Source organism: Heliangelus exortis, chromosome 17 (genome assembly GCF_036169615.1).
Source record: "Heliangelus exortis chromosome 17, bHelExo1.hap1, whole genome shotgun sequence".
Lineage (NCBI taxonomy): Eukaryota > Metazoa > Chordata > Aves > Apodiformes > Trochilidae > Heliangelus > Heliangelus exortis.
The window spans coordinates 12,981,709-12,993,153 of record NC_092438.1 but is presented as its reverse complement, the minus strand read 5'-3'; the positions used below and the strand labels follow the sequence as shown (position 1 = coordinate 12,993,153).

At 55.4% G+C, this 11,445-nt stretch overlaps 1 protein-coding gene and 1 long non-coding RNA gene across 4 annotated transcripts in view; one reads left to right on the top strand and one right to left on the bottom strand.

Annotated features, from left to right (window-relative positions):
- Nucleotides 1–2,962: 2,962 nt before the first annotated feature.
- Nucleotides 2,963–11,445, top strand: part of LOC139803988 (syntaxin-binding protein 4-like) — a 41,385-nt gene continuing 32,902 nt past the window's right edge. For 2 of the 3 annotated variants that reach the window (XM_071760706.1, XM_071760708.1), the window contains exons 1-2: nucleotides 8,247–8,602; nucleotides 10,163–10,236. In XM_071760706.1, coding sequence (XP_071616807.1) covers nucleotides 8,370–8,602; nucleotides 10,163–10,236 — 307 coding nt within the window. In that variant the 5' untranslated portion in view covers nucleotides 8,247–8,369. Of the gene's footprint in view, nucleotides 3,101–8,246; nucleotides 8,603–10,162; nucleotides 10,237–11,445 lie in introns of those variants that run through there. The other variant, XM_071760707.1, reaches the window with a different exon arrangement.
- Nucleotides 6,347–6,829, bottom strand: LOC139803926 (uncharacterized). The gene is made up of 2 exons (XR_011729211.1): nucleotides 6,767–6,829; nucleotides 6,347–6,615 (listed from the first exon to the last, which is right to left on the bottom strand). It is a non-coding gene; the product is annotated as an uncharacterized lncRNA (long non-coding RNA).

Here is an 11,445-nt window from a genome sequence, read left to right as displayed (position 1 = left end):
ATGGCATGGAGCTGCATTCCTGGACACCAGTGCTGCAAGGTATCCATGCCCCCCCCCCACAGCCCCAAACCATCCCAGTGGTCCCACTGAGAGCATCACCTGTGGCTGAGGTCCTGTACAAGGCAGGGTCAGCCCCAGCACAGGCTCCCCAGGACCCACGGAGAGGGAGAAAAAGGCCAAGCCACCATGGCAGGCTTTGGCCCGTGATGTAAAAGCTGGGAATTTCCGGCGTGTAATTTTTGCATCTGTCTAAAATATGCAGCTGGAGCGCACCCGGGGGCAGCTGCCTCTGATGGGCGAGGGAGATAATGCTCAGCTTCCTCCAGCACGGAAACTCGGGAGGAAGTGGCAAGGCAGCACATCCCCCTCTGGCACAGCTCCAGGATTCACACCGTGGTTCAGGGGATGCTGTGACCTCCCCGGGGCTGTGGGCACGCAGGGGGACACATCCGTGGGGGTCCCCCCCAGCAGCAGGGGGAAACGACGATCCGAGGTACCAAGAGTTGGACCGCTGGTAGCAGGGCAGGATCAGGGCAGCCTCGCCACCCTCACGTCCCCTGGGTGCTGTCCTGCCCTGCAGCGGGGTGACACCGCCTCTGACAATCCCGATGGGTGAGACTGGGAGGGGCCCACCCGCGGCAGCCCGGTCCCACCCGCGGCAGCCCGGCACCCCGCGTCCACCCGCTCCCAGCGGTTTCGGCAAACCCTGCAGCCAGCCCGGCCCCTCCCGGCAGCAGGAACCGGTCCTGGGCTCACACCCGGCAACACCCGGCCTTGGGTTGTGACAGTCCTGGATTGTGACAGCCCTGGGAGTGGGTGGCTGTCCCCACACTGGCAGTCCCGCCTGGTGGGTCACCCCGTTGGGTGTGGGTGTCCCCGTGGCCAGGGAGGGGGAGTGGGGGGGATGCACCTCTCGAGGTGTGTAGGGACAAAGCCTTGGCAGCTCTCCTGGGCAGGTGGGTGTGGCAGCAGTGAAAAGGGGTTCGGTGTCAACTGGGCAAAGGTGCTGAGCCCCTCTTCACCCCCTCTCCCCTGCAGCCTCGTTAGCACCTGGCTGGCTGTCACCCCAAGCACAGCCATGGCCTCCTGGGGGGCTGATGGGTGTCACAGGGCCCCACACCTGCCTGTCCTTAGCCTCCTCCTCCTTGTCACAGTGTAGGTGGCATGGGCAGAAGCAGCCACGGTGACCCCAAGGATAGAGGTGTCCCAACTCATCTCCCGTGGGCACTTGTTCCCAGGCTGGAGATGCCACCAGCCACCACCAAGTCCCCAGAGGCCCGTGGGCCACTTTGGCTCAGGCAGCAGTGACCACACAGGGTTGCCACCCACTTTACCACAATTAGTCCCCAAGTGTCCCAAGTGTGATACAGAGTAGGACGTGCTCTGGGTAGGGGGGGCTGGTGGCTTTCCTGGGCCATGCAGAATGGGGACAGACTGATGCATTTTGCACATCCTGAGATCCCGTGGGACCCTGAGTGATGGGGAGAAATAAAGCTCATCACCCAGCAGGCTGATGTGCTCATTTGTGTCCTTTCCATCACACTTGGTAAGGGACCCGACTGCCCAACCTGTCCTCTGCCTGTCCCCCCCAGCTGGACCCAGAGGAGCACAGTGGGGCTGGTGGTGACCTTGCTGCTCCTGCATCATTTACACAGATGAGCCCCCTCCTCCTTCAAGCAGTCTCCATCTGCCCAGCAGCAGAGCTCTCCAGCCAGTCTAAAGGATCATTTGGATGCTTGGTATGACCTTAAATGGGGTGTGGGGGAAAACCCATGCAAGATTTTTCCCCGAATCCTATAAATAATCAGCAATGCTGCAGCCCACCTGTAGCAATTATTTGCTATAAAAGTATTTTGAGGCAGGTGACACCAATTAGTAGCCATGGCTACTGATTTCAACCATCATTAAGAAACACGGGGCAGGTATGGGGGTCACCCTGCTGGGTATCTGTGCTGAGGGGTGGGATGGGTGCCCTTGGATAGGTGCTGGCTGTGTAGCTCTGATCCTGAGGGCAGGAGGGTGGGCTTGGAGCTGCCAGCTGGAACGAGCCTCCCGGTAGCCACCCTGGGCAGCAGCAGAAGCAAGGGCTGCGTGCTCAGTCAGGGGCTGGCAGCACCGGTGGGGTTTATCCGGGAGAAGGGGATCACATGCTCACCCAGCCAGGATTAGAGGTGGCCGCCGAGACGCGGGGCCGTGCCCGGACAGCATGCTGGGCAACCTGCTGCGGAGCCCTGCTGGCCACCGCCACTCAGAGCCCATGGCCCCAGGCGGCAGGAGGTGGCTGCCACAGCCCTGAGGGCTCCCTGGGGACAGGTGGCCCCAGATGATGTCCTACCTCCAACCTCCTGGCCAGCACCTGGAGCGCTTCGATGGACTTTCACTCATCTACTGGTAGGCGGGACAGGAGGCTGCTGGGTAGGGGGGATGTGGTGCGGGGACCCAGGAGCCCCTTGGATTTGGGAATGGGGGGCGGGGACAATGTGTCTGGTGATCCCACGGCTTTGTGTGGGGGTTAATTCGCTTCATTTTGGTTGTCCCCCGCCCCTCTGGAGGGGTGGGGGTCCCGCAGCATCCCCTGGGAGTTGCAGGGCACAGGTCAGGCCGGGGTCATAGGTTAGGGCGGGTAGAAAAAGGGAATTTATTCTGCTTACAGGAGGTGGAGAAAGCCCCCCCAGCCCCCACCCTGGGTGCTGTTGCTCCTGCTGCAGCCCCAGCGCTGGGTTCTCCCGTCTGGATCGTGCCCCCCCCGTTCCCCCTTGTGCCGCCGCCGGGTGGGTGCAGACGGGGACCTTGCCGTGAGTGCAGGGCCGGGAGGGGACGGTGGGTGCTGGGTGGCTGCAGATGTCTATGTAGGGCAGAGCAAGCGGGTGGCAGTGCAGCCGGGGCCAGGGTTCAGAGCGTGCAGCTTGAGCCGATTAACAGGGGGTCAGTGGGCCGGACCCAGAGCCAGTGGGGGGTCCTTGGAGCCACCCTGAGGGTTAGCAGAGGTTTTCTTGGGCTGGCTGAGCCCGGGCATCTTCCCCGGGGACTGAGAGCCTGGGACACCCTGCAGCCACCGGGACCATGGCTGCTGCCGGAGCAGAAGCCATCTCCTGCTGAAGTAGGTCACTGGAGCAAGGGCTGGGGGGTGGCAGCCCCCTCGGGGGTGCTGGCAGGCTGGCAAGGGCAGCGTCCCGGGGTGACCGCTGCCTGCACCTTTGGGGTGCTCCCCTGATGTCTCCCTGCTGCTTTTTGGGCACAGAAAGGTGGGAAGGATGTAGGTACAGGGCAGGCTCAACCCTGCGGGGTGGGATTTGGGGAGTGCTGCCAGGCTGGTGCCACCCATGGGTGCTGGTGTTACGGGGCCAGGGTGTGCACAGCAGGGCTGGGGAAGTCAAGATGGATGCACCCCCAGCATCCCAGGGGCCGCTGAGCCCCGTGTCCCTCCCCTGGAGTGGCAAATACGCTCAAAACCGCATTTTCCACACCAGAAATGTGCCGGGGTGTCAGGGGGTTGGGCTGGAACATCCTTCAGCTTTGCCTGGTGGGATGTACGCGGTGAGGACGGGGAGAGCCCCCGTTCATAGGGCAAGGGGGGGGTCCTGGGTTTCCCCAGGGGTTTGTCCCCTGCGTGCGGCAGTGGCCGCTGTGCCGGCAGCGCTGGGCGGGCGGGCGGCGAGCAGATGGTGGGGAGATAACACCTCCCATAAGCACGGCCTCGCTCCGCCGCTGATTAAAAGATTAATTTTAGAGTCTGAAAATAGGAATTTAATAAACAAACAGCAGCAGCAGCCAGCCGGGATCTCGCCCGGCGTCAGCGGGGCTTGGAGGGGGAGGAGGATTGATGGGGGTGCAGGGCAGAGTCTCTGCCAGCACCGGGTGGCGATGCTGGTGAAACCCCACGGGGCTCTCCGGAGCGGTTTTGCTCCTCTGCAGAGAAGCTGCTGGAGGCAGCTGTGGTTTTGCGATGGTGGATTTTGTGCAGGAATTTTGCCGGACGCGGTGTCAATAAAATAGCGGCGAAGGGAGGCGGGAAGGTCTGGTGGGTGGTGGCTGCACCACACCGTGCACACCCCCAGCACCATCAGGGTGCACGACCGGCTCTGTGCAGCCCCGAGCCTTCTTTGCTGTCATTTTTGCTCCTGTGTTTACTTGCCGGGGTCTGGGCTTGAGCTCTGCCTCACTCCCAGCTCGGTGGCACTGTCTGAAATCCTTCCCCCCAAATAAGTTGTTTTTCCATCTTTCTGTACCCAGCCATTTCGCTCCCCTCCTTTTTTTTTCCCTATGGATTCACTCGGGGAACTGCCTTCCACCCTTCTTGCATTTTTTCCCTATTTGGGGAAGTGAATGGATTTAATGCTTCCCAGAGGGCCTGACCCCAAGGACAGAGGAATGGCAGGGCAGGATCTGCAGCCCCCAGCAGCACCCATCCCCTGTTAATAAGTTTATAACAGTGCAATCCCCAGCCCGGGGGATTTAGACAGGCAGGTTCCTAATCCTGTTAACCCTTTGTAGAAGCTGATACCCAAACAGGGGCTGCAGCTCCTGTCCCCAGGCAGAGCAGCAGGTCCCCCACCTCATGGGAGGAGGGATGAAGGATGCCCCACGTGTGAGGTGCCAGCTTGGTTCTGCTGGGGCAAAAATGAAAGGAGCTCACTGAAATGAAAGGAGCTCACTGAAGCTTTTCCTCTCTGGTTGTATTTAATTGTGTTAATAGCCATCTCCAGTGGCTTTGTGGGTGGTTTGGGCTGGAGCACGTGCTGGGGGACACCAATCTGGGCTGGCTATGAGGCTCTGCCATAAATCATTTTCCCCAAAGCCTCTGGTAGACCAGGCATGAGCTTGCTTCCACCTGAAAGAGCTTCTCTTCCTAATTTGCCTCGGGGAGGTGGGGATGGGTGTGCAACCATGCAGGAGGTGATGGGCTGCAGTGGCTTCACCTGAACATCTGCTCTGGCCCCTTGGGATCCCCTTCTTTGCCCCAGAGGAAGGGGATAAAAGAGCAGCAAGAAGAAAGGTGCCTATGGGGTATGGAGACATCAATGTATGACCAGTGCCACCGTGGTGGGTGCTGGAGCTGTTGGTCCCCAGGTGCCCCCCACAGCAGGACCTGCTGGGTTTTCCCACCAGCAATGATTCTGTTTGTTCCCTCTTCTGTTCAGACTTGTCTGTGAACATCTCCCCGATCTCGTGAGCTCCTTTGAGGTGGCTCCAAGGGTAATATTTATGCAAACAAGGTGGGCTGGGCCTGTGGACAGCACATGCAGTTGCTCCAGAGCAGCTGCTTTATTTGGTTTGATTTATTATCACTACTTTGGAGCTGACCCTGTCAGCAACACAATTGCATTTTCTGCTTTCTAATCAGATGGAAATGCTTCCTCAGTCCAGGCTTGCTTTGTCATGAAACAAATGTTGGGTGGGGATTAAGCCAAGGGCTTGATGCCACCTGGGTGGCCCTGGGACACGGGCAGGGACCATAATGCTGCACCCTCCAATCCCCCCTCAGAACTTTTCTTGCTACTTCCCAAAGCTGAAAGCCCTCCCACCACCTCTTCCCACCTCTAATTCCCAAACATGCAGCCCTGCTCTGCCCCTGTTCCTCTGCCAAGCTGTGCACAGAAGCTTCCTCCAGGCTTGGTGGCACTTCTGTCACCACAACCCACCCATTCCCAGGCCTGGCATCCTCGTGCCATGGCTTTGCCAAGCTTAGGATCCTGACTAGAGATAGGATTTGGTCCTGGCCTGGATGCTGTGGGAAAAGGAGAGGTCCCAGTGTGGAGGGCAGAGATTTGGAGCCAAGTTACCCAGAGAGGGGGGACCAGACCTCAAAGGAGGCAGGAGAGAGGCCAAGGAAGACATGCAGAAGAGCTTTTTATCTACAGGCAGCCTAAAGGTGGCTTTCCCAGAAGGTCCTTTGACCAAAACATGGATAATACTACAGCAGTAATTACCACGTGCTGCCAAGAAAATGCAGTAGGGCAGACGTGGCAGAGAAATTCTTCCTGTGGAGCCTGCAGACCTTCATGAAGGGATGGAAAATGAAGCCCCTGACAAGTCAGGAGCTGGTCACTCCAAAGCCTGGAAGTCCAGAGGTGTCCTGGGGCAAGGAGCTCTGGCACAGAGATTTCTCCCTGGAAAAAGGGTTGTCAGGTGGAGTCCCCATCCCTGGAGGGGTTTCAGAGCTCTGGAGATGTGGTGCTGAGGGCCATGGGTTGTGGTGGCCTTGGCAGTGCTGGGGGAATGGTTGGACTGGATGATCTTCAAGGTCTTTTCCAAACAAAACAGTTCTCTGCTGCTGTAAGATTTGGTTCCTGGGTAATAGCCCCAGTGTTGAGCCTGGAATAATTGAGGAGACCAAAGACTCAGCTGCTTTACTTGTGTGGCTTTAATGTGAGCAGGAGATGACCCTGCCTGAGCAGACAGGCTGCAAAGAACTCTTTGGCTGGGGGAGCAGCCATGGAACCCCCTGCTTTCAGGTGAAAGTCTGTTTCACCAGAGCCAAGCCTGGAGCCATCTCTTCCCAGGTCATTTTGCATTTTCTGCTGGTTGTTTCTCTGCCCCCATGTTGATCATGAGGTGCCAACATTGCCCACAACAGGAAACCCATGGGAGGGGGTAAGAAAGGCAAGGGCAGACCTGCAAGATGAGGAACAACAACTTTACCAGTTGGGTTGTTGCAGCCACCCCAGACACACTGTCACCATCCTCAAAGTTTGATGGTTTGGAGAAGGTGTGATGGGCTGGAGGAGCACAGCCAACCCCACTATCAGCCCCTTTGCCTCCTTACCCTTCAGCAGCTCCAGCAGGTGCTGTGCAATGGGGATCAGCACTGTTGGAGCAGGCCCTGGTGTGTTATAGAATCATGGAATTGTCAGGGTTGGAAGGGAACTTGAAGATCAGCCAGGTCCAACCCCCTTAGATCAGGTTGCTCAGAGCCCTCTCCAGCCTGGGCTTCAACACTGCCAGGGATGGGGCTCCCACCACCTCCCTAAGCAACCTGGACTTCAGCATAAAAAAAATTCCTGATCTCTAGGCTAAATCTAATTAATACTTTTTTTTTTTTTTTTTTAAATCACATTCTACATAGAAGAAGAAAAATCAATTTCACAAATACTCCTTTTTCTAGCAGTCAACTGAAAGGTGGACACACAGGTTCCTGCACTGGCCAGCCCTGCAAGATTAGTTTGGGCTTAATTCCTTCACCTGTTTATTTAAAAACATCAAATCTCATTGGGGGCTTCTTGGGGTGACCAGCCTGGGCCTCCAGGTGAATTTCCTGAGCCCCTCAGTTAGATCCCAGCTTACTGAAGAGTCTGAGCATGTGGCCATCCCCTTTCCCAGTGGGTTATATATAGAAATTTTTCCCAAACCTGAGACCAAGTTTTAAAACTCTCAAAACCTTCATCTAATTTGTTGAAACTTTCTCTGAAGAAGACAGATTTTAGGTAGCAAGAGGAGCATCAGCATTGGATGCTTTTGCCAAGGCCACCCTGTGCTTCAAAGGATGGAGCTGAGGACCTGAGGGTTTGGAGATGTGCTTGGAAACTGAGACTCCTTTCTTTTTCCTAAGGGCTCTTGGGTTGGTTTTAACTTCACCATCCCACAGACAGATGGGTGTTTTATTGTTTCATGGGTGAAATGTTGCATCAGCACGTGCCAGCATTGCTTGGGTGATGCTGGCAGTAGTTGGTTGGTGGGTCCATGGTTGGTGTGGCTGCTGAAGGATTTGGGTTTGAAGGTTTGGGGCACACAAGCTCCAAAAAAACACACATCTGCTTAATGCTGAGCGTGGAAATTGTGTCCCTTAATTTCTCACCAAGTGAAATGTCCACCAACATCAGAGCCCTCCTCCTGCTGAGCCCCGAGGTGGCTCCTTCTGGCTCTGTCCCTGCTTTTTGGCCAAGCTTGGATAACCTCATTTCATCCCCATGAAACCCTTTCCCTGTCTGGGTGAGACATGGGTGGAAGAGGCAAATCCATCTTTTGATCTCCCAGCTGAACTTGCTTTGCATCCAGAGGAAAAAAACGTGGGCTGGAAAAGATGCTAAAAGGGAAAAAAAAAAACCCAAAAACCACCAACAACAAAATAATCAACCCCCAAATCTGACCCTTTGAGTGCTCCAAAGCTTTGCTACAGATTTGAAGCCTTCAGGGCTGGCAAGCAGCCACGTCCTGCACACAACCAGCCCAGGAGAGGTTGTTCCCAGAGGCAGAGGGGGGGATGCAGGCAATTAGTGATGCCACTGTGGTCAGAAGGAGCGTGACAGCACCCCTGGGGGGGATTTGGGGGAGCTCCCACTCCCACGGGTGCTTGCGAGGGGCCGGGGAGGCTTTGGCTTGCATAAGCTTTAATCTAAAGTTGGGGATGGTTTTTCAGCCGATCTGTGTTAATGTTGGGTGGAATTAACATGCATAGGAGGAGACCATGTGACCTCCTCCTCCTCCGACCTCCCCCCTCCCCCCCTTTTTTTTTTTTTTTTTTTTTTCCCTTTTTTTTTTTCGTCATCATTTTAACGGATTCCTGCCAAATCAGAGTGGCTGGCACCCGGCAGGGCTGGGCTGCTGCTGCCACCAAGATGCCCACCGTCTCTATCCTCTACAAGGGAGCCATAATCATCAGCAGGTAACCTCCCTGCATCCAGGGGAAGGGCATGGGGGGACCCCGAGGGGACCCAGTGGCCACTTAGAGCCAAGGCTCGTCTGCTGTGCAGGGCCAGGGTTGGGTGGCAGGGGTGGCTTGGGCAGAGCAGAAAAAGCTGAGGACACCAGAATTCCTGCCCTTGCTCTCCAGGGTTTTTTGCTCTCCAGGGTTAGCAAAGCTCCGTTATCCGCGCGTTGCGTCGGGGAGAAAAGGTGATTGTACCCAGCAGGCTTGAGGCTTTCCAAAATCTCCATCCTTATGTTGTGTTCCAGGCTGTTTTCAGCTATTTCTGCTTCCTAGCTGTGGAGTTTCTGTGGTGATTTACTCGAAATATTCTGAAAATCCTGGCTGGGAAATTGAACCGGTCTCAGCCCGGGGCTGCTCTGGCTTCCTGGGACATCTTCAGGCTCCATTTTCTGGCAGCCAGGCACAGTCAGGTGTTTGCCCTGAATATGTGGAATATTGCAAGAATGTCAAGGGGCATGATTTTTAATGGGAAGAAAAAGCTTCCAGTTCAAATCTTAGACATGAGTGGTGCTGGCTTTGCAGATAGCTTGGTACTTGGAGAGAGAGATTGGATATCTGCAAAAAGAAGTCCTTGAGGTTTATTCCTCTCCTGCATCCCACTGGCCTCAGAGGTGCCAGCTGTGTAGTCCTTTCTTCTGTTGTGTCCAGGTTTGGGATCCAATACTGATTTATAAACTGCTTTTTTCTTGGGACTTAAATCCTGGCAAGGGGAGTGTTCGGGGACTCCCCCCAGCCCCGGTGTCCCACCTGCTCCCACCTCTCTCTGGGTTTCTCAGGTCAAGGTTTTCCCATCCTCATGCCCACCATGAGCCACCCAAAGAGGAGAAGCACCCAGTGGTCCCAGGTCTCAGGTGGCCAGGTAGTTTTGGTGTCATTTATTTAGGGCATCCACCTTGGCAAAGGGTGCTCAGAGGGAGATGTTGGGGTGGTTGGGTTGGGTTACTCGGGGTTGTCTGATGCTCTTCCAACACCTCTGGCTTGCAACACCCTCACCCTGGCAAGCAGGGAGCTGAAGCAGCTCAGCAGCCCTTGCATCCCCCTTTTCCAGACCCCCTGGCAGAGGGATGGAGACTCTTTTCCTGCCTTACAGAACCCAGGGAGAGGATGGTGCCTGGCTGCCTTCATCCCAGGCTGCCTGTGTTTGTGAAACGGGTTTATTCTCAGAACATTGGTTGGAGCTCTGATCTCATTTCCTGGGAGCTGGACAGCTGTCCAGCCCTGTTAATCTGGGGTAATGAAGCACAGACAGGTCCATCAGATTTGCTGGGTGGGGAGGATGATGTCCAGCCCTGCACATATTTTCTCATTTATCTGTATAAACTTCAAGGGGAGGGAGTGTGTGTGGGGGGTTGGAGCGGGGTGATTTTTGCCAGTGCTGTGTTCCTCACCCTCTGTGCCTGCATCCTTTGGTGGGCATCAGCCAGGGTGATGGGAAGGGTGTGCTTGTGGGCATGGTGGTTGGGCAGCTGCTTGTTTTAACCCCTGAAAGCCAGGTGTTGCTTTTCTCTCTCCCAGGACTCTCATGGGACCGTATGGGATGGACCGGACCGCGCATTGCTTTGACTTCTATGACTGTGCAAATGGGCTGGGTGAGTACTGAGCCTCTCTGAGGGACATTGGTGGCAGCTGGGGCAGCTCCAACATCCCCCTGGTCCCCGTGTTGTGATGGGTCTCCCTGTGTCATCGTGGAATCCCAGACTGGTTTAGGTTGGAGGGAACTTAAAACCCATCCAGTGCCACCCCCCCTGCCATGGGCAGGGACACCTCCCACCAGCCCAGGTTGCTCCAAGCACAGAAATAAGTAAATCTATGTCTGATATCTCACCCAAATGCTGTGCCTGCCTGTAGTGAGCAGCTGGTAGCACTTTTTGCAGCTGGGAAGTCAAAATAAAATCCCAATTAATTCTCTGTGGATGGGGGAGCAGCCGCAATGCTGGGTGCTGTGCCTGGGGCCAGAGCCCCTCCTCTGAGCAGGACCAGGAAAAGGCTTTTCAAAATTGCCTGAATTAATAAATTTTTAATAAATAAATGATAAATAATATCCCAAGCATTTCCCAGTTGCCTGTCCCACTGCAGGCAGGGTGCCCCAGGAAGCCACCCTGACGGGTGACACAGGGCATGGCAGCTCTCCTGGGAACTGGGTTGCCTGAGTTGTTTTTGGAAAGTTTGGCCCAGGGGTAAGGATGTGAGCATGGGGCAAGTCAGACATCCTTTCATTGTGCTCTCAACATCAAAGCAGGGAAGAAAAGGGAAAAGAGATGCTCATCTCCATTGGAACGTGAGAAATAGCCACAGGTTCATGAAACTCAGCCCAAAAGGAACCAGCAGAGCATCTCAGCTGACCTCTGTGTATCCAGAGCATAAATACTGGTGTTCTTTCATGGACTTTATTAAAAATTGCATTCTTGAATCAGGATTTCTCAGGGTCCACCAAACACCCTCCTCCATAAGTTGTAATTGCAGGTGCAGCCCACTGTAGTAATTTAGGTTGGAAAAGACCCATAAGAGCATCCAGCCCAACATTTAAATCCTCCCCCAACACAGCTCTGGGCCCCTTGGGAAGGTCCCTGTCTGACCATTTTGGGACCACTGCTGAGAAGTCAAACTCAGCAGAGAACCAAGCCCAGGTCCCAGAGGCCTGAGGTTAATTATAGATCCATCCTTGACTCTTTCCAGCCCATGGGTACTGGGGAGGAACAGCTTTGTTGCCTCTTCCCCTGCTCTTCTTTCTGTTCACAAGGTTCATGGGAGCTGAGGGAAATGTCTTTGCGGGGTGAATACAACATTTTAATCACCAG